This window comes from Drosophila mojavensis, unplaced genomic scaffold, assembly GCF_018153725.1.
Source record: "Drosophila mojavensis isolate 15081-1352.22 unplaced genomic scaffold, ASM1815372v1 contig_36, whole genome shotgun sequence".
Taxonomy (NCBI): domain Eukaryota; kingdom Metazoa; phylum Arthropoda; class Insecta; order Diptera; family Drosophilidae; genus Drosophila; species Drosophila mojavensis.
The window spans coordinates 22,926,901-22,950,172 of NW_025318858.1; the positions used below are offsets into that span (position 1 = coordinate 22,926,901).

The following is a 23,272-nucleotide window of genomic DNA, read 5'->3' on the forward strand; positions in this document are numbered from 1 at the left end:
ATACAATGTCCGCGTTGCACTGTGAATGGCATTTATGACGCGGACTGCAAAAAGTTGTGTTCGACTAAAATCTCTGTCAGAAATCGAGGAATATTGCTGGAAAACAAGATGAGTGAGCCTGCGGCGACAACAGCGGCTGATACCGCTGTCGTTCCATCGATGGGCAACAATAAAATACACTTTTCCAAGGAAGTGAAGCAGGTTATAGACAAGGTAAGTGACATGGCAAACATATGCCACGATTGTGACAGCTCTGCAATAATTATCAAAATAATTGTTTTATGAAGGTCCTGAAAACGGACGAACAGGATCCCATGGATGCCCCCGATTTCAATACTGTAGACTACATCAACCAATTGTTTCCCAATGAGCAGTCGCTGGCCACCATCGATGAGACAATTCAGCGAATGCAATGCGAAGTCTCGCTAATCGATGATAATATTCGCTCTGTGGTGCGTGGGCAGACGAACACGGGCCAGGATGGGCAACTAGCGCTGTGCGAGGCACAGAAGGTGATCAGTTCACTATACAGCCATATTATTGATGTGAAAACTCGTGCCGAACGCACCGAGGAAATGGTCAAGGAAATTACGCGTGATATAAAGCAATTGGATTGTGCTAAGCGAAATCTGACCTCAGCTATAACTACTCTGAATCACTTGCACATGCTTGTCGGGGGCATTGAGAGCTTGAATGAACTAATTGTGCGTCGCTCCTATGGCGAGATTCTCAATCCATTGCAAGCCATTACCGAAGTGAATCAGCATTTCCAGCAGTATTCGGACATTGAGGAAATCAAGGTGGGGATATTCAACTAAGGAAAAGATTGTCATATAATCACATCAATTCATATTTTAGAATCTCTCCCAAAGCGTGGACAAAATTCAAGTGACACTGGCTCAGCAAATCACCGAGGATTTTAAGGAGGCCTTTGCCAGCAAACCTTCCACGCAACACAAATTGGGCTTGAATCAATTGGCGGATGCTTGCAAGGTGATGTCTGTGCTGGACGCCAAGGTAAAGAAGGAGCTGCTCAAATGGTTTATAGCCCAACAGCTGGAGGAGTATATGCATTTGTTTCACGAGAATCAGGACATTGCCTGGTTGGATAAGATCGATAAACGCTATGCTTGGCTTAAGCGTCACTTGCTCGACTTCGAGGATAAATATGGCGCTGTGTTTCCGCTCGACTGGGAGGTGTCCGAGCGCATTACGGTAGAGTTTTGTCGCCAGACACGTCAACAGCTATCGCAGATCATGGCCAAGCGAACGAACGAGATTGATGTACGCCTGCTGCTGTTCGCCATTAATAAGACGCAAGCCTTTGAGCAATTGCTCTCCAAACGTTTTACGGGCATCACCTTGGGCGCCACGCCCGCCGAGCAGACGCGTGTGCTCACACTTCCAGCGACAGCGGAGGCGCCGCTCACCGCAACTGTATTCCACGACCAGATTGGTCAATGCTTTAAGCCACATTTGGATATTTATATACGCAGCATTGATCGCAATCTTTCCGAGTTGCTAGAGAAATTCATTGAGATGTCGAAGGAGCCGTACAAGTTTGCAGAGGCCAAGACCACCGTCTACCCCAGTTCGGGTGATCTTTTTGTCTTCTACAAGAAGTGCATGGTGCAGTGTAATCAGCTGAGCAACGAACAGCCCATGTACGATCTGGCACTGGTGTTCAAAAAGTATTTACGCGAATACGCTGCCAAAGTGCTGGAGGGCAGCACGCCAAAGGTGGTGACCAGCAGCACGGGCAGTTCCATTGGCAAAAGCGTTTCGTTGCTGACCCGCGACATGCAGAATCTGTCCACAGCTGCCGGCCAGGTATTCCACAACTTTCTGAAAGAGGGCGACACTCAGCGCTTCGCTCGGGATGATCTTGTGCGTATTTGCTGTGTCTTGACCACAGGTGAATATTGCCTGGAGACGGTGCAACAGCTGGAGGATAAACTGAAGGAGAAAGTAACGCCTGCTTATGTTAGCAAAATAGATATGAGTGAGGAGAAGGATGTGTTCCACCGGTAAGAGAATTTTCTATTGAAATTATATATTAAAAACTAATTATTGTAAATCGGCTGCTCTCACAGCATCATTTCCAACTGCATACAGTTGCTCGTCCAGGATCTAGAGGCTGGCTGTGAGGCTTCTTTGCAGGCCATGGCCAAGGTGCAGTGGCAGCACATCAGCAACGTGGGCGATCAGAGCGCGTTCATTAGCAGCATTTGCAGCAATTTCAAGCAAACGGTTCCCACCATACGCGATACACTCGCCAGCTCCCGCAAATACTTCACACAATTCTGTCATCGCTTTGTTGCCGCTTTCATACCCAAGTTCATCAATGTGCTCTACAGATGCAAGCTGACTCTGTCGGATGGCTCCAACAATGTGCTGGGCTGTGAGCAGCTGCTGCTGGACACGCATTCGCTGAAGACGGCGCTGCTGGAGCTGCCTTCAGTAGGTTCGAGTGTGAACCGCAAGGCGCCGACGAGCTACACCAAAGTTGTGGTCAAGGATATGACGCGTGCCGAAATGATCATCAAAGTGGTCATGACGCCCGTCCAGCCGCCGGCGCATTTTACACAGCAGGTGCTGAAGCTACTCCCGGACATAACCATAGCCGAGTACCAGAAAATATTGGACATGAAGGCGGTGAAGCGAGTCGATCAGCTGCAGCTCATTGATCTGTTCAAGCACACAGCCTCCGCGGCGGCGGTTAGTGGACTGATGGATGCACCAGCGAGCGAAGAGGAGACACCAACGGTTACTGACGCGCCTGCGCCTACCACGGAGGAGCCAGAGGCAATAGAAAATCCTACAGCCAACGCCACAGAGACAGCAAGCACTACCGCAGCAAATGCCACGCCTAAGCGCGCCTTCATCTTCAGCGTGGGCAGCTTCACGGGCAGTGCGGACAAGAATGCCGATGGCAGTTCCCAAACGGGCATCCGCAAACTGGAGAGCCTGCTCAAGAAACGGTTTCCCTAGTCAAATGCGCTAATTAGTAAATACTAAATCTAACATTCCATTCAATTAGTTCGATGTAATTCTGAATGGAAACAAAACCTGTTTCCCTCGAAAGCCTAACTTAAAGTTAGTATTCATTATGAACTGACCAGATTTCTAATATATACATATATTTTTAAGCCTTTTCTAGGCCTTCGAAAAAAATTGATAATAATATTAAAAGACACAAAATAAGTTTACTAAATATGGTATTTGCTTTTATTATAGACTTTTGACTTCTCTTAGCTTTAAAACCATTAGCTTATGTGACTATATTGAAAATTGTATATATCTTAGATGTTCGTTAATGACTAAGTTGGTCGCTTAAACACTGTGGAGCTCTTAGATATCTAGGGTTTGCGTTTATTTTATGTACATGCGATAACTAAATAAGGAAATTCCTCTTCTCCTTTTCTTTTTTTTGTTAAAATAAACCGTATGATCTATAATTTGAAGATCTTTTGAAAGTTTTGAAAGTCGCCAATGAGAGCGAACACAAAAATACAAATCTCTATAACAAATGACTTAAGACACGAACTAAATTAGAGCGTAAAATTAATATTTGAATATTTCTGTTGAAATTTTGTTCTTGCTGTTGTTTGTTTTTATGTTTAATATGCTTTGGTTTAATTCCAGCACTGCAAAACCTATATAGTTACTATATATAGTTGTATATATAATGTATATATATTAATGTTGGTGTGTATGTATGTATATAAGCTATATGACTATTACGCAGTAGGCGTGGCTGATCAGCATTCATAGGCCAGTTAGCAAACAATTGGCTAACAACGCCCGAAGCTCTCGCTCTTCTTCTTTTTAAGTTCTATTTACACAGGGCTAGTCTCACACACACTCTCACATTCAAATACACGGTATTTAAGGAAGTCGAGTATGCCTAAGGCTACAAATGGGGAGTCATCCTTGCTGGTGCCGTCTTCTTCTTCTTTACTTTCTCCTTAGACAGCTACAATTTTGCTGGGATCCACCTTGACGCGCAGAAAGACGGTGTCGGCCTTGATGAAGGGTCGGCTATGCAGCAGCTCGTGCGAGATGAAACGTGGAAATCCAAAGCCAAGCTGATCGGGCTCGTTCGATGGCCGTTGGAAGTTCTCCCAGGTTGGATCGGGCACAAACGACTCGGCCACGCCGCCCTGGCCGCTCTGGGCGCCCTGCTCGAACAGCGTGAAGGTGATGGAGTGCGAGAAGGGCCACTTGAGCAGCGCATCATATTCTCCGGGCAGCACTTTGATGTACACCGAGACATGGGTGTTCTCGCCCGGTCCGTTGCCATTGAGAAACATCGATGCCTGCAGCTTGTAGCCGTACTGTGAGGTGTAGAACGGCGGCGAGACCAGCTCCAGGCCGTCCTTGCCGCGCGCCTCATTCATTTTGGCTGACCAATCGGTGATCTTCCAGAGCAGCGTGCCGGTGTAGTTGATCGACAGCTTGGACACCGCCGACTTGAGCATCTGGATCTGTTGACCCTGGCGGCTGCTGAGTGCCACCATCAGCGACAAGTGAGCCGCGGCGCTGCTCTCCAGATGCGCCTCCAGCAGCTGGCGCGGACCCTTGAAGCGGCAGCCAGCCTCCTTGAAGCTGCAGGCCAGAGCCAGCGACTGGCACTCGTCGCGCAGATGCGCCTCCAGCTCGCCGCGTGGTATCGGACCCGCATCGCAGCGCTGCGGACAGGCGAGTGGAGTGCGCGGACACTGGGCCGCATGCAGCTGCAACGTGTCGGCCGAGAACTCGCGCTGGCAATGGGCGCAGCGACGCAACCGCTTGGCGCAGTCCTTCGACTTGTGCAGACTCATGCGACCGCGCAACACACGCTGGCCGCACTTGGCCTCGCAGTAGACCGGCTCCTGGCCGCAGCTGCCGTTGTGCTCCTCCAGGCCAGCGCCCGAGAACTCGCTCTGGCAGAACTCGCAGCGTGTGCGGCGCATCGTGCAGGTGTACTGCAGGTGATCGGTCATCATGATGCGCGGTATCTGTGCGCCACACTTGTTGGGGCACTGGGTGGCGTCGTGCTTGCATGTGTTCAAATGAGCCTTCAGCTTGCGCAGCTCATCCGACCACTTGCAGCCCTGCTTGTGGTGTATGCAAAAGACCAGCGAGCCCATTATCGCTTGCTTCGGATCGGGACCAGGATAGATCTGCAAATTATAAAGGAGAGGAGCAATTAGTGGGAGTTTCTGAACTCTTATATATTTATTGATAGGTGTTCTTGAGGAAAAGGATTTTAGAGTTGCCAAAAGAGTCTCTCAGTTACATAGATAAATGGTTCATTATGGAAGATCAAAGATCGTCGTTTTTCTAAAAATTAATTTCAGGTAGTCGTTAATAAGTATCTACATGCGTACTGAAAGTAAAATTATCTAGCAGATACAAGATGTTCCAAGTACAATATTTATCAGATATCATACGCCCATATATGCATATGTATGTATAAGAATACTAACTTAAGTGCCTACTTGGTGAACGAATGAGGAGAGTATCTATAAGATACAATATCTTTAGTGCCTTTGAAATATTCATTAGCCTATTGAGTGAAACTATGCTTAAGTATTTATCTTTCATAGTCCAGATCCAGATGCGATAGATAAAATATATTTGCATAGTTTTCAACTAAAATATATGTTTACAGTTAAAATATCTTTCAGATACAATATCCTTATCACTCACTTTACACTTGACTTTGCCAAAACGTTGCCAAAAACCCATCGAACTCAACTCACGAACTTGCAGTTCTCGACTGTTGTAGGTGCCAGACTAGGCAAAGACTTTTATACCTCACTGTGATTGATTTGTTCCTTATTCCTTATTCCTGTTCTCGCCTATCTACTGATAAGCCATATTTAAGGATGTAGCTACATAGGTGTTTTATCTACTTAGCCAGCCCAACCTCTTCATTTAATTTTCAGGTTTCTTTCATTTTTGTTGAGCTACCTAAAGCGAGATTTGCTACCTGCAGCTACCACACCTCACACATCTAAGAGTCGTCAACTGTTTACACATGACTGATCATGTTCTAAGACACACACACACCTAGACATACGCATAGAGGCACTTCCTGTCTCCCATTTTGGGTTTGCTTGACTGCATTTTGTGCATGCGCCTGGGTTCGAGGCGAGCTCGCTGCATACTTTTCTTTTGCTTTGCCTGCTTTTCTCTTAATTACAACAACGCAGGGGGAGCAGGGGGTGTGGCTAACAGGGAATGCGGCGCAGCAACTAACATCCGGCGCGTTGCTATATTATATATACATATACATATATAAGAAATTATGCGAAAATATGCAATCTAATTAGAGGAAATTTTTCATGTGAAAAAGAAAAATGTTTAAATGCGACAATGTAAATTCCTGAGCTGATTGACTGACTGATTGATTGATGAAGAAGTGAAGTATAACTAACTGTTGCAAATTTCACTCTTAAATGTGAAAAATGAGTGGAAATGTTTTGTTTATTTCGGAAATTCCATATAGTAAAAGCAATTGAATTTCACTGTGAAGTCTTTGCTCAGGCATTGCCACATAACTGTATATGTACTCAGGCACACATGTGTGTTTATCGGTGCGTATGTGCGAGCGTGTATGATCGATACCCCAGTACCCCTTTTTTTCGTTCTCCAACAACTTTGCAGCTCCTAACCGAGCGTCGCGACATTTCCGGTTGACTCTTTTAATTGACCTTATCTGCAGCTCGACGGCGCTTCGGGCTGAGCGTGGCTTGAGTTTTGATAAATGAACATGTCTCGACATGTCGCACAGGCCTACAACAACATCTCCCCAAGAGAGCGACAGAGTGAGAGAGAATGACATCAAAATGAAAGATATATAATAAGCAATTAACACATGAGCCGAGCCCCGTCCGGGTCGCTCGCTCTGGAATGGGCGTAAAGCATGAAAAAATAATAATAAAACAAAAAATGAGAAAAAAATAATAATCATACACATACATCTGCATGTATGTATGTATGTACATATACATTTCTATGGAATTGCCTTTTGCTGGTAATTTAATTTAGCTTGAAAACAAGTTTTGCGCTATTCTTACTTCATAGATTTCATATTTTTATGTCAACTAAAAAAGAGCATCAAAAACTGAACTTCAGTTTCTTATGTGAACTCCACGAAACTGTTGACCAATTAGCTGAATTTCTGAATTGGGTGCCGAAGATTCATGCAGCCAAAGCATATCTCTCGATGCATAAACAAATTTAAGGAAATGAAGTTTGTGTAAACATGATGTAAATGATGTAAACATTAATTGAAAACTGGCGAGGAGATCAAAAGGCCGACGACTGTTTGTCAACTTGGAGAGCAATGCCAACTGTTTACAAGGAAATCAAACAGGAACAGCGACAGACAGATCAAGATGTGGTAGAGGCGGGGAAAGAGGGAGGCAGCTAGAGATCATTGACTTTTTATACAAGCAATTACTCCAGTTTTATATATACATATATATTTTTTTTTCTATGAGTCTGAGTTTTGGACCACACAGCAAAGCTCAAATGATTATATACTATATAATTAAAGTGAACCGGAAAAATATATAAATATAATGGCTTAGACCGATGTCAATTCGGTAAATAAGCTGAGCTGCCTTGAAGACAACGAACAATTTATATGTTGGGGCGTCTTTAGCTACATTGTACATTGAACTCCAGTTAGATGATTAACGAATATCACTTAAAAAACAGTTTGCCAAATGTTATGCAATGCTAAAATTGAAAAAAAAAAAAATCCATTTGCTGCACTCCAAATCATGTTATATAAAACTCGAATCATTTAAAATTCAATTTGTGCGTGCAGACCATGAAAATGAAAGCGCTGACAGCAGACAGAAAAAAAAAAAAACAATAAACAAAACAAAACATTGTTTAAAAAAATATATAAATGAAAAAAAAAAAAAAATAAATAAATAAATAAATAAACAAAACAAGCTTAACAATTAACAATAACAAAAAAGAAGCTTAAGCAAAATTAATTAACACAAAGAATGAAACAAGAGACAACGGCTTCTTTTTTGACAGAGGATAACTAATGATTTAAGATCCATAAACAGAGTATAGATAGTATGGATAGTGTAGGTAATATAGAGATTATGTATATAAAGTGTTAATAGCATAGATAGTATGGATAATATTGATGCTAGCGATAGCCTAGATAATATAGAGAGTTTCGATAGTATAGATAGTAGCGTAAAGTTGTAAAGTAGTATATACAGTTTTTGTATATATGAGAGACAATAAAGTAGTTAGATCTGAAGACAATCTTGTCTGCAAAATAGCTTCAAATGGGCTACAATTAAATGAAATTTACTTTAGTCTGAACAAGGTTTACTTCATTCAGTAAAGGGATACCTATATATGTATGTCAGAAAAACAAACCTAATATAATAAACGTGTAACAGTCGCCAGTTTTATTTTTATGAGGCACCGGCTGCAAGCAGCACTTGGCCGCACTTGGAATATAAAAATTAAATTTTGAAAGCAAAAAAAAAAAAAAAAAAAAAGAATAAGGAGAAGAATTTATCCATTCTGATAATTTTAGAAAATGCTGGCAGTGCAACGGCTTCTTGGCATGGGTCTAACATAATCCCACATAAAAGCGGCAGGAAAATAAGATGGTGCTCATCCATAAAGTTCAAGGCGCTCGTAGATATAGTCGGGAGCTGCTGACATGTTTGTTTTATTTTTGTTGGCTTTTTTATGGGTTGCTCATGGGCTGGGGGTGACTTCTGGACCCAATCAGGCAGCAATTAAATCCCATACCAACGCATTGTTTATGTTATTGTTGAAAGTTTCTCGAAGCACCAAATAAAAAGAAAAGTTTTTTTGGGCATGTTTTCGACATTATTAATAGACAAACTCTGGGGAGGATGCCCGAGATACGAATATATACCATTTCATCTAATTCTTTTTGTTTCTCTTTTTGGTCTTTTTTAATAGCGAGTGCCTGGCATATGTTATTAGCTGTTCCGCTTCATAAACTCTAATTAACTTCAATTTCACAGAGCGAAATATCAAATACATATAATAATAATAATGCTGGTTCATAACATATATAAAATATTTGTTAATATCTACAAAGATTTCTAAATATTTATGGTTCTTTATATCTATGTAACAGTTTTTCATGTGTCAATAAGCACGCACGATTTCTCGACATGCTAAAACGATCATCAAACGTTTCATTCAGGGAACAATCTGGCCAGATTGAGTGCAAGTTAGCACCTTGCCATCTATTAGAACTGCACCGCGGGCAATTTCCGTTCGGTATGCATCGCATTGTTCGAAGTTCGAACAAAATAGTTATAATGGGCACAGGGGCATAGGCACAGTGGGGCGCCACATGCCGGCCAAAAGTTGAAATCGAAGACAAACAGAACTTGGCATGGGTCTCGCTTCTTCTTCTTCTTCTTCTGCTGCTCTTTGTATGTGTGCTTGGTACGTGAGCATTGGAATTAGTTGTTGTTTGGCTAAACAATTTTCAGCGTTCATATGACTGTTATTATGAGAGCTTGGCTCGAAAACTGTGCTGAATGTTTTCGTATCAAATTAGAGCGCTTTGGCATATATTTGCTAGAACTGAAAACTTCCCACAGTCTTCTGGCCTTTATGTTGTTGTTGCTGTTGCTATTGCTGTTGATTGTTGTTTATGTACCTGACTCGGAACAGCTGTGCAACAGGTTTAAGCTTTGGTTTATGTTTATTTCGTTGATGATGATGAAATAGAACGCCTCAAATGGGCGTAGCGCTGACCTAATAAAATGCATGCTACAGGTCTGAAATGCAGCGTTAGCAGTTAAAAAGAAAAAACAGCTGATGCGCAGTTTTATGAATTTCACAAAGAGCTGCGAATGCTGCTGTAGCAGCAACAGCAACAGCCATAACAATTACAACAATAGCATTTACAGATAAATACACACACATACATGTATATACATACATACATGTGAGCGCAGACAGCTGCAAAAATGAAAACAAAACATAAGCAAAAGCCACAAACCCGTTTTGAGCGCATTCGAAGAGAGAGCGGGTGAACAGGAGAGTCGGAGAGCGCAGCAGAGCAGCTGTTTCTTTTTGTCTCCTCGTCTGTTTCTCCTAATTCACGCTCTGCACCTGCACGCATACAACACCAAGAGCTCACATATACAACCATATAGAATGACTGGCTGTTGTTATTTACATGCAATTATTTTTGGCTGCCTGCTCAATTGCAAATTTCAAATTGCAAATATCAAATGTTCTAAATGCAGCGTTGCCACACTTTAGGTGCTTGTTATAGCCCCACTCGCGGCAGCCGCAGCATCGCGATGTTGCAATACTCGCTCTGCTGCAGGTGAACTTTGTGCTGGTTTTTTGTAGATTATTGGGGATAACTGCTGCAACAGCTGCTATAGCTGTTTTGTAATAATAAAATATATATCTGAATGTATGTAAAAAACGCTGCCGTTCGATGCGGGCAGCAGCTGCCGGACAGGAAGCGACAGCAACAACATGCTGACGTTGCTTTTGTTGGCCAAGTTAAGTTGGGTTCGTCGTCTGGTATTTGGCGCGACAGCAACACTTTTTGCTCTTTATGGCCAAAGCAGTGCTGAAAAGCTTCGCTTTTTTTTTATCAACTGAATCTAGCTATGTATGTAAGTTAGCGGGAATGAAAATACTAGTGGACTTAGCTTGAATTTGAAGTTCTATATTGAGGTTTGCTGCTTAAACTTGAAATTTGTGTTTAGCTTTTTATATTGTAGTTACCTTAATTATTTGTTGAATATATTTTAATAAAAAAAAATGGAGCTCAAATTCTATCATATATATGTAAATTCTGAAAAACTGCTCTACTATATATGACAAATTGAGCTTTATTTCCGTCAACTAGCTGCTTATTTTTGGTTTCTTTCAAGTTAGCACCACTGTTGACAATATTTTCGGCTGACACATTTTTGACACGCACCGGGAGAAAACAGTTGACTCAGCTGAAATATACTTATACACACACACACACACACTCAGAAAGTCTGATTAGCAGCTGAGTGTGAAATTCTAAAGTTTGCGCCGCGGAGTCTAATCAAAAGTCAATTTCCACAGCACGTTCCGAGCGGGTGAAAATATGTCTGCAACTTGAAGTGTGGGAAAATTGATTGCGAAATGGATTAAATTGTGGGAAATGCTTTTCCAATCTAGCGGAAATTGTGCCTGGGCCAGTGCCGGATGCCAACTGCAGCAACTGGACGCTAGCTGTAAATATGTGTGGCATGTGCTTGGTGGCAGACGCCTCCACAACAGCAACCAGTTAACTGGTTTACCTTTGGCCAAGGATGTTTGGCTGCCATTGGAAAAGTTGTTTGGCCGCTTTTCCATAGCTGGCCAAAGCTGGCCAAAATACAAATCATGCGAATCAAACTGGTTTTCTAGCCAAATGGCAAATCGCATCGACACTCTGACTTATATAAGCGCATTTTTTCTCTTCTAACGGTTCATTTGGTTCATTGCCTGTTTGTTGCACGTTCGATCCGCACCGATCCGTGCCGAACCATTGCCGATCCACTGCCGGGCAGACGACGCCTTTCAACTTTGGCATTTAATGCCGCCGCAGTAGCGGCGCCTAGGCTGACAGTCACGATTTTCCACGGAACTACAGAGTGTGGCATGTTACTGTGGCACATCGCCCACTGCATCGTGGTTTGAGGGTGTGGCACAAACATATATCTGCACCGACACATTGATAACTATGCTAGGCCACAAGGTATTTGGTCAGCCATCCCATCCATGTGCAACACTTGCTGTGCGCCAGCAACTTTGATCTTTCAACAAATTGCTGAGATTTGTATGGCTATTAAAATGGGTTTTATGGGACTTGGCTTAAATAAGTGGCATAAAGCTGAATACAGAGATATTCTTTCAAATTATTATATAAATATGTATGTGCTCTCTAATGATATGATATATAAAAATTTTAAAGTATTTGATCTTTCGAATAAAATGATATATAGTAGATAACAATTTAGACCCCTTATATTTATGGAAAATTTATAGCCATTCTTTATATATTTTATGAAAATATTTTTTGTAGAATATAATAATGTGGATCAATACTTTAAATAAAACCAAAATCCAAATCCGATTCCCACAGAATTTTAAATCAACAAATTTGAGGTCCATTGTTTCATCACTATTATTAATGTGTGTTTTCTCATAATCAATATCTACATAGATATATTTACTTTACGAGAGAACGCCTTGCATGGCCCAGCTATCAATTGCCTAGATAAACAGACAGAAATATCTTTAACTGTCTTTTTGGTTTGTTTATGTCCCATTTGCAATCATTTTCCCAGGCTACACTCGAAGTTGCATGCACCGTGAGGCACGTTGTGCACATGTGTCGTCTCTAAGTACGGAGCGCCCTTTGCTCATTCCAATTCCAATTCCAATTCACATTCCCAGTTCAAGCGTAGCGACATCCTGTTTGCTTTTCATTTCTGTTTTTATATACATATGTATCTATTTGGTGGCACATGTGTCACAAGATTTCTCCGTGTGTATGTGAGTGTTTCTTTAAGGAACTCAGTTCTGATTGTGTGGCATTTGGCAAATAACTAACAGCTAGCTGGCAATGCCATGACTAATTCGATTAAGCTGTTGCTCGAAAATTTAGTACAAAAGAATGGAAGCTGATCTAAAAACTATTTGCGGCATATGGCAAATAGTTTAAAACGAGCTGGCAGCACCATAACGAATTTGATTATGCAGAATTCTAAAACAAGGCAAACGAAGTTGAGCTAAAAAGTGTTTACCTACTCCTAATGTTCTTTTTCGTTAGATCAATTACTTGTTTGTTTCGGTTTAATGAAGAAACTGTGGCATTTGCATATTAAATATTGTTTTCTTTTTGAGTATTTGTCAAACACAACCATAGTTCTATTTATGATCCATAAAAGTGCCGACTTATCTGGCCCAGAAATAATATGCTTATCAGTGAACTGCTGCTGTTTTATAGCACAAGGTATTTATCAACTTTATGATCTATTTACCTTTGGGGAACTGATTGATTGTTAATGATAAACTAAAAGCTAAGGCGCATACGGTGCATATGCCAATTGGCGTGCTTAAGAAATTGGGTCAATGAGCTTTATCAGCAGTTGGGTTAACTGTTTGTGCAGCTGCTTGGGCCGAACAGGAAGTGGAACGTTCCCTCCATTCGCTCTGCCTATCCCTAACTTGCTCTCTTTGTAACAATAATAAAAAAAACTTACGATTTGTTCCAGTTCTGTTATGGGCATATTATTGACGTTGTTGTTGCCCGGAGTTGGTGAATTGTGTGAGGCAGCCGAAGAATGGGAAGAGGATACGGTCGAAGAAGAGCTGCGCGATGTGGCGCAGTTGCTGTGACCTTTGGTCTTGTTACGGGGTGGAGTTGGCGGTGGCACTGGGCTGGCCAGAGTTGAGCAATCCTTGGAATTGCGATTGGGCGACAAACGTGATGGAAAACTTAACGTTTTGGTCCACTGTGCTAGACTGCGTACCATTTTGATTTTGTTTCTGTTTTTGCTTTTGTTTGTTATTGAGACTGAATTCCCAAAGTATTTCAATTAACTCGCCAAGTTTCACTCTTTATTCGCACAGTTTATCTTTACAGTTTCAAGCACTCATTATTTGGTATGTATATTTCACAAGATTGCGTATTGCACGACGCACGCGCGACTTTGCTGAATATATTTGCAGTTATTTGCTTCTGTTATTTCCAGTTTAATGCGCACACAAAATGCGAACCGTTTACGTCGCTAGCTCGAAAGCAACTGAATGAACGCAGTCGCCGCGCAGCAGAGCTAGCCGAGCAGACCCGGTCTCAGCTCACGCTCTCACATACACACGCAAGCAACGCAGCGGCGGCGCACTTCGCTCACACACATGCGCAATGCTGTCTCGTGCAAGGAGAGCGCAGCTGTCGTGCATTTTAGAGCGAGAGCGACATAAACAACTGAAGCAGCGACTGCAACAACAGCAGAGTTTCCTATATGGAGTCTCTCTCTCCCTCTTGTTTTGCAGTTTGTTCGTTTTTTTTTTTTTGTAATTCTCTTCTCTAGTATATGTTGATGAAATGATGAAATTGGCAGCCAGCCAAAGCATTTGTTTTTGTATGTAAAACAGCATTGAGAGCATTTGCTGAATGGTGCGAAAACTATGCAGCCGCTGCATGGATGGCTTGAAACGCAGTTCTTAAAAGGCATTCCAAAGGGGTCAAACTCATAATGATGTGGTAAAAAATAATGTTCATATTTCGAAAGTAAATATGAAGAAATCTATCAAAATTTGAGACTTTGTAATTTTATGGAATTAAAACTGGGTTAGTTCGAGTTTTTATAGTTTTAATAATGAAATAAAAAACTTTAAAATATATGAACTGTAACTAAAGTATATATGAAATGTTTATGTTTATATATATGTATGTATAAAATGTACATACCACATATAAAACATTTAGATCCACATCTCGAAATAACGACTTGATTTGAAGTACTTTTCTACATTGATATACCCTATGTTTATATGCGATAGACAACAACCCCTAACACTTTCCGCTCAATTTGGCAACAGGACACTCGCGGCGGGTAGCTACAGTAATTGCCAGGTTTATATGTTCGAATCCTCGAAATGTGGTCTAATGATGGCAACAAGCCATTTCTGTTGCAATTACGCAAACGGATCTGAAATGGAGGCAGCTGTTGGCCAACAGGAGAAGGGGACAGTGAAGGGAGTTTGTCAATTATAACGAAACGCATTTCCGTTGGCCACATACCAAAAACCCACGCGAACATCAATGTATACAGTCAAACACACACACACACAGACTCTAAAAAACCGGCAACAACGGCCTTGCCAAGGTTGACTGAACATGTTGAGCTGTGGCCCGTTGCCGAAAAAAAATATATATGTGGCATAAAACAAAAGCGGGCAACAAGAAAAGCTGGCAAGAGAGAGAGTGCCACAGCAGCTGTCTGGAGAGAGAGAGGGAACGCAGAGCGATCTCCAGAGTTGGCTAAAACAACTCTGGCTCCTCTCTCTATCATTGCTGCTGCTGCTTCTGTCTTGCTCTCTCTCTTTCTTTTTCGCTCTCTCTCACCTCGCATCTCTCTTTTTATTTAATGGCACAAAAGCCGCTTACCAGCTCAACGTTGACAGCATTTTCATCTGGCTAGGAATTGGGCTCAAACTCTGAAAGTTTGAATACCCTGTAAACAGAGTACGAGCATATATTTATATATAATCTTATCAACTTAATTTTCACAGAAAGTCTAATCGTTATATGAAACTCTTATACTATCTTATATTATAATATAAGATTATAAGTCTATATAAGCTTATATATAAGACATATGCTAGACATTCACTTTTTAGGGTATTTCAAGCTCATGTATTTTTGCTGTTCAAGCCCTCGCTGAAAGTACGCGCTCTGTTTGGTTTTTTGGCCAGCTGCTAATTAGTTCGCATAGTTGTGGCCCATTGCTCACTACACATTCCCGCCAATTTCTAAATTCCAGAGCATCTTGACATCACGTGTCGGCCATAACTGTTGCAGATGCATTCCATTGCCAATCAGTGCGAATGCGCATTGTTCGAGCAGAGGACAATGTGTGGTCGCATAGCAGCAGGAAAATTGAAAAAGGAAATGGGAAACTCTCTCATACATACATATATGTCTGTTTGTGTGCGTGTGTGCCTGGCAGCTGTTTTATTTGGTCGAAGCAATGCGCTTATTGACAGTTTGTTAAAGGTGTCGCATGGATAGGCAGACAAAGGATACAGCGTAGTATCCTCTGTACATATGTATATACTCTCTGTAGCCATATTTTATGCATCCTACGTGCACATTTCCGCAGTGGAATAAAAGAATGCCAGGCATTAAGGAATTTGTTTTCATTTCTTTTTTGTGTGCAGAGCATATAAACTATTTTATGGAATCTTGCATTTGAATATTAGAGATTTTGCATTGTTCGAACTATTACTCATGTACATACATATATAGTCTGTAATATGGTCTATGCACTCTAGGCAAATACAAGATTTCTTTTACAAAAATGAGTGTTATTTTATTAGCATAGTTATGATATCTTGCATGAATCATGTTCAAAGCTAATCGAGAATAGATGGAATGGAGTAGTAGAAAATCTCCCCATTACAAATGTCTTATACAATATCATACTTTTGCATAGTATACTACGCCATACGGAACTGTAGTACATTGAGTACCATAGCTGTACCACACAATTCCATATAAACTTTGAACCATAAAAAACTAAAGTCATCTTTCCTACAATTCCCTCATATTATTTCTCACTCTGTGTGAATTTTCACAACAAATCTGGCAACAATATTATTTGGCTTTAATTTTTCATATAATAATTAATTTTCATTCAATCATTAATATCAGAAAGAAACGGGAATGTAAATTTGTGTTACATTGTATGTAGGAAAGTCAAAAATATTGTGAATTTATCAATTTCTCAATGTCAATAATTAGATGCCTAATTAGCATCTAAGTTAATTACAGAAAATTCCAATTTGTCTGAGATCATAACATGCTCTATATATATATATGTCTATATACATATAATATTGTTATACATTTAACAGTATAAGTACATCCGTTAACAATAAAATATTTCCTCTTCCACTGCCAATCAAAACATGATTTTGCTTAATTAAGAGTTTAGTGGCAAGAAATACACACAAAAAATAAAAGCAAATTCAAAACTTCAAACTGATGTAATATGAATTCAACAAAGATATATTTTGAATGGTGACGATTGTATACACTATTAGATCTAAGGTAACTTAGTACATGAATCTTACTATTTTCAGCGGAAGAACTTTGATGTCTTGCAAATCAGACAATATTTCGGTCAGTATATTAATGGCGATGTTTGATATAAGGATATGATATAAACATAATAACGATACATATTTGATATGAATTTATTAATATACTCTATATAATTATGATCAAATCAATCAATTTATGATGATCAAATTGCTTAAAGTGGTTTATCTGAATATGAGCTCGTAGTTCTTAAATACAGCTTCACTTTTGATTTATGCCTAGGCATACTTAATAACTTATTTACATAACTCCTCTATAGAGTATATAACAAATTCGACTTATATAAAAAAAAATTGTTTTTTTTTTTTTTCGGAAACTTTTCATAAAATGGGAAGGCGTGCGCCTAACCATTAATCTCTTGCGTAAACATTCAACATTTAACATTCATAAACAAGAAGTAAGATCAAATATTTGTGGGCAAAGCTGATAAAGTGGCTGTGGCTTATCAAGCTCGCCCGTTGGGTATATCTAGTCGCAACCAGCAATCAGTTTGTCAATTTGTCAGTCCATCAAAGGGACCCACATCAGTTCGGAGCGGATCTACCGATAGAGAGACAGAGCATGAGAATGGGCGTGTCCTGGTTTTCATTTCCATTTCTTTTTTTTTCTCTTCTTTATCTCAGCTACTTTTTTGCTGCTTCTTTATTTTCGTTCACTGTGGACACTTCGAATGAAAATATTCTGCGGCTTATCTAAATTCCCGAAAATTCAGTTGTTTATTGTTGTTGTTGTTTTGTTTACAAGCAAACAGCTTGCTGTGGTTGTTGCTTTTTAATTTTATTTTACAAATCAACACCTCGAGTATCAATTACCCAGAGCGAGATGCAAAACTCCATTTGAATCAGAAAGCTAGAAAGAGAGAAAGAGAGAGAGAGAGAGAGAGGGAGAGAGCGAGAGGCTGTTGGCTGGGCAGGCAGCACTGCATGAATCATTCTGAAGTCTGCTCTGTGTACATTTCTCAGATCCGTTCAGACTCGCTTTATCTACACTAATTAAAGTGTGACCGACCGACTGACAGAAGGACCGACGGACAGCTGGAGAAACGGACTTACTTATGGACGTACTGGCAGCATTCGTCGTGAAATGTAAATCCTCTCAGCTATTTATTTATGATCTTTTATTATTCCACTGATGACAAACTGAACGAAATGGCAAAAAAAGGCGAGCCTGGGCTACCGCACACGCCGATCCCTATCCGTCTTCCAATTCCAAGCCCTTGGCCCTGTGCGATCTTGTCTGGCATTAGTTGCGGATGGTTAGCGTTGCTAAAAGATATTCAGACAGCATAGCAGTTGAAGTACTGCTCTCTGGGTTTCTGGGAAGCCAAAATGCGCAGAGGCTGGACTCAGACAAAGTAGCAAAAAATAAAAGACTGTGGGAAGCCAGATCACTTAATAGATATAGAAATATGTTTATATATGTTAAAGAATTTTGGGAATATTTGTAAAGAATAGCCAAATAAATAATGAAGGTAAACATATAAAATATACGTAAACAATTGTGGGAAATACCAAAAGTCAAATATTCAGAATACATTTTATAATAATAATACTATTCTACAAATATTAAAACTTTATATTTCTAAATCAAAAATTCTAAAATAATATTATAGCCAAAATTAACACCAATTTATTTTGTCTTGAAACAATTTCCTTTTTTTTTTATCATTAATTATTATAGCAATTATATTTTTCGCCTTTTACTTAAAGTCATTCTCCTAATTTTTTGATCTATTCGAGGTATGTGGAACTACCTTAGGAAGTTAGGCTTTGTCTTGTTGCTAGAGCCGCTGATCTCATTAGCTGTTAAGTTATGTATCAAATGTCTAAATAATTGGTATGCGTCTGAGTTCATTTGTGGTATCTACATGGTTTATTGGTCTATGGGCCGCAGCTGACATGCACCTGCCACGTTCCCCTCTGAGACGTTGCAACTTCATTAGAATTAGCGCCCCAGAATGTGAGGCATAGTTTACACAGAGCTACAAGTAAATATTTTGGTATTTAAGAGACTTTGTCTGCCCGGCTGGCTGAAGCCAGTCAAGCGCCGCATTATCCATATATTTGGGTGCAAACGGAAACAGGTGCCGCCTAGTACTCGCATGTGAGTCCTACATGTTAGATAACTCCTGCTCAGCAATCAAAAACCATCGATACAAGTGAGTGACACAACTGAAACACGAAACACGCGTAAATTTTCTAGCGCTGAGTGGGAAATTGTACAGAAGTTTGGGTAATTCGATTGTGACTCAAAGAAGGAATAAGTCGATGAAAGTCTAGCTGACTGCATAATACTCTGTTTTCATTATTTTAATGAGTATAAATAGCTATGTAGATATACATATATGGCTACTTAATAGATATTTGTAGTTTCTGCATAGTATGATTCATTATACAAATCAATTCTAAGCGACTACGTCATACCCCGTTTAGCTTGTGGTTTAAAGATTTAGATTTTGCTGTAGAATATAACGGCATGCAACTCATGACTCAAAATATTTAAAATACATTCAAGTTTTTATATTGCGACTTGAAGGAAAAGTAAGAGTAGTCGACTGCTTAATACTCTGTTTAGAATGAAATGTATTATTAGAATAGCGAACAGCATGAAGTTTGGTTTGTTTCTGACTAGTACTCTGTTGCTTATTATATATTCCACATTTCAGTCCCGTATACAAGGCAGCAAGCTGAACTACTCCTTTACTTACGTTATTTATGCAAGGCACCCATTAGAAACATAAAAATTCTTGGGTAACACGCACACTCATTGACTAATCGCGCATGACTCAGTGTGGCAATTAGAGATTGTTGCACATTAATTACCCATGTTCAGGGGGGGCAGGGGGACAGCCAACAATAACAAACTGGAGCAGTTTGGAGCGAGTGTGCAACAGCCACAGCCGTATGGATATCATATGAGATGCATGCGGCACGTCCACGTCCACTCGCTGCAGTGTGGGAAAATGCCTCAAAAGAAGTGGCAAATGCTTTTCCCCTTCACTCTCTCTCAGTCTCTTCGCCTCCCATAAAGCAGGTTGCTCTCTAAATTAAATATTTGTAGCGCGTTGCGCGAAGAAAAACAATTTTCACCAGAAATCACAGTGGCCGACTGAGGATTTTTTCACATTTCTGTTTCTTGCCTTGCTATTGCTGTTGCTTTTTGCACCTTGCTTTTGATTTTTGCAACACTTTCACCTACAGATTTGGCACGTAAATGGGCAGATAAGCAGCAAGCAAAGCGTTGCTCAAAACAACATTAGCTAGCGGCAAGTTAAGTATCTATTAGATACGTAAATACCCTATAAGAAGATGGAAGAAGCGTTGCTTGGCTTGGCTGGGATTACGGCTAATCGAAAGTGCTTGAATGAGGGATACAAATATTTGAGGGGAATGTAGAAGTAAGGAAGGTATATCTAAAAATAAAGATTTATTTAATACGAATATATAACACAGAAATATATATTAAAGGATGTATTTGAAGATAAGTTGAAGTTCTAACTATCGAAAAAAATTGAATAAAAATATGGAAACCGATATTGGGATAAGCTAGAAATGAATTGCATACTATATTTTGTTTCTAAATTGTATGATGTACCATTATAAAACATTCTGTACAACAAAAAATATATAACTCAAGATATACGTATATACAAAGCTAACAATAAATTTAAAAAATTTTAGAATTAATTCCAAGCCTTATTAAAAAATTTATTACTATTAGATATATTTCTATTATTTCAATAAATATTCCAAGAATTTTTAAATACTTTCCGGTTTCGATTAAATTTTTGTATTTAAAAAAATTATTTTTATTTATTCAAAATATTTTAACATTAACTAAACTTAAAAAGTCCTACTAAAATCTAGTCCCAAAAGAATTACAATATTGTTTCATAGTTAACCACTTCACCTTTCTAGAATATCTCTAAGTCTATCATTCATAATTTATTATTATTATTATTTTTTTTGCATAAAGATTCGGCTTTTGCTCATTTAGATTGGGAAATCATTCAAAAGTTTTTTGCCTAGTCTGAAGTTGAGGTCTTTTGTTGAGGTTCTGCCCACTGACGGCTTTTGTCAACTTTTGCTGCCTCGTTTGGGCCATGTTCGTTGACCTCATTTGTGATCTCTGTCTGAGTGTGTGTGTGTGTGCGTGAGTGTGATTTGTTTTTGTTTTTGTTAAGCATTTCGACTGTCAGTTAATTCACTTTCATTGCGGACTGTCTTATGATTTTTCTGTTTGTGTGTTTGTTTGTTTGAGATGGCACGGCTCCGTTTTGATTAAGTTGTGTCATGCAACGCTGATTTAATTATCATCAGCTTATTTCCATTGTGAACAGCAACTAACTAACTAATGAGGAAGTGCTGTGAGCTTTCAGTGAAAAGCCGAAGCTGCCATGTAATATATGACAATATATAAAAGAAAGCTGAGCCCAAGCATATGAGATGGGGGTTTTGTCTGTTGTTTTTGTGAGCAGGCACCCGAAAAATGGGTGAGTAGGTTGTACATGGGCTTCAAGATAATTAAGATGCTATCGACGGATGTTTCAATACTAGAAATTCACTGCACAGAAATATGAGATCTTTTGATAAGAAGTAAGTTACAAATTTTTGTCATAATATATTCATGGAAATATCTTTTTGGACAATATGAAATAATGATATTTTAGGGGAGATTCTAGATCGAGCTTAGGCTATTGTACGAATCAAGCATATAGGCCAAGCCTTTATTTCAGAATCGCATAGAGGAGATGCTCCTAAAATATAACAAAATGGTTATTCCATTTAACTTTTCTATATATTTTCAATATTCATATAAAATTCACATTTTATATTGCTTATATTTTTCTAGACACCATTGTTTAGGTATTTAACAGTTTTCTAACTGTAAACATATGTATTACTGACATGACACTTTTTATTTTGTTTAATAAACATGTCAATTGTCTTTCGACTTTTTCTTATCCCTGCAGGACCTCATGCTATGCTCAGCACATGCCGCATACCACAGGACTAACCCAGAGAGTGTGGAAAACATGAACATGCCTGCCAGGTTCCTTTCCATTAGGACTTTCCCTAAACACACGCTGCGTCGCGATAAAGTCAAGTGCGGCCCACAGTTAATTCCGACTAAAAAGCTGCTAAAGCTGCAGAGAAAAACCCAGAAAGAGCAAAAGTGAGAGAGACAGAGATAGGCGGTGCTCAGATTGGGTTTCAGTCGCGCGGTTCATTCACCAGTTTTGCTCGGGCAGGTAAATTTCATTGGGCTGTCTCATTGTATCTCTAATATTTTTGTTTGGGTTTCATCTTACTTTTTTACTCTCTATGTTTTTGTTGTTGTTGTATTATTTCCGCTGATTATGATAAACAGCACGGCCAAAGGCAGATAAATGCGACTCAGTGAAATGCGCAAAAGTTCACGCGAACAAAAGTTGTCTTTTTGTGATACCCTGTAAACTTGGCTGATGATTTGGATAAGAGTACAGAGTGTGGCTTGTTGTGCATGTTTTTAGAGAAGTTCACGGATAACTGATAAGCAAAATGAGCTTAATGAATATTGGCTAGATCCTATTTCTATGATATTTTGATCCTGAAAGCTAAGAATCGTAGGTATTATATATATGTGAAAAGCAGTGATTCGTGGTTTAAATTTGATTTTTTCTATTTTAATGTTATTGTTAGAAATATTTTTTAATAAATTAATAATATAAGCTTTAAGTCGAAGACTTTAAGAGTCGACTATGTCGACTAGATATAAAACCCTTTTTTTATATTACAACAATTGCCATTTCTCAGTTGAATTTTTCCGGATTCCATGTCACAGCTCTCATCAGGGTATATTGCAGTTAGGCTACGTTTGTTTTTCTTGAATTAACAAAGTTGATACTCTGCCTGTGTGTGCCTTAGGCATGTGAGAGTGTGCGAGTGTTTGTTTGAGCAGCTCATTTAAAATGCAATTTTCGCATATAAATTTTGACAATAACATTTTTGAACAAATAATCAACCTGCGTCTACTTCTGTGTAGGTTGGCATCGAAAAATTATTTAAATGCCTCACATTTCCTTTTTGTTTTTTTTTTCCCGTTTGGTGTATGCCAAAGCGTGGGATCTTTAGACAGTTTAGACAGTCTGCTGTATGGCAGGCCTCTTTTAAGTGTTTCGAAACCAGTCTAGAGATCTTTTATATGTGCGTATGCGTGTGTGAGTATGTCTCAAAGTGTTGTGCGTGCTGCCAGTCGGCAATTTTTATTGACAATTGTCCGTTCTACAGGGCTTAAAAGACGAAAACTTGGAATATTATCAGCTTCTCGTGCTCCGCATGCTAATGAGAGACGGTGCGCGGATGGGTAGTGTAAGCGAGAGAGAGAGAGAGAGAG

At 39.6% G+C, this 23,272-nt stretch overlaps 2 protein-coding genes across 5 annotated transcripts in view; one reads left to right on the top strand and one right to left on the bottom strand.

The window, feature by feature from the left end:
* On the top strand, positions 1-3,214 carry LOC6577581 (vacuolar protein sorting-associated protein 53 homolog). Its single transcript, XM_002003500.4, has 4 exons — positions 1-213; positions 288-800; positions 859-2,027; positions 2,094-3,214. Exons 1-4 carry the CDS (start codon positions 109-111, stop codon positions 2,989-2,991), a joined length of 2,685 nt encoding a protein of 894 aa, XP_002003536.1. The 5' UTR covers positions 1-108; the 3' UTR covers positions 2,992-3,214.
* Positions 3,202-23,272, bottom strand: part of LOC6577582 (TNF receptor-associated factor 4) — a 25,777-nt gene continuing 5,706 nt past the window's right edge. Inside the window, exons 1-2 of one of the 4 annotated variants that reach the window (XM_002003501.4) lie at positions 13,272-13,820; positions 3,202-5,165 (exon numbers count right to left, since the gene is read on the bottom strand). In XM_002003501.4, the coding sequence (XP_002003537.1) occupies positions 3,969-5,165; positions 13,272-13,544 (1,470 nt within the window). In that variant the 5' untranslated portion in view covers positions 13,545-13,820 and the 3' untranslated portion in view covers positions 3,202-3,968. Of the gene's footprint in view, positions 5,166-5,471; positions 5,491-5,694; positions 5,790-13,271; positions 13,821-23,272 lie in introns of those variants that run through there. The other 3 variants (XM_032728722.2, XM_032728723.2, XM_044008592.1) reach the window with 3 other exon arrangements.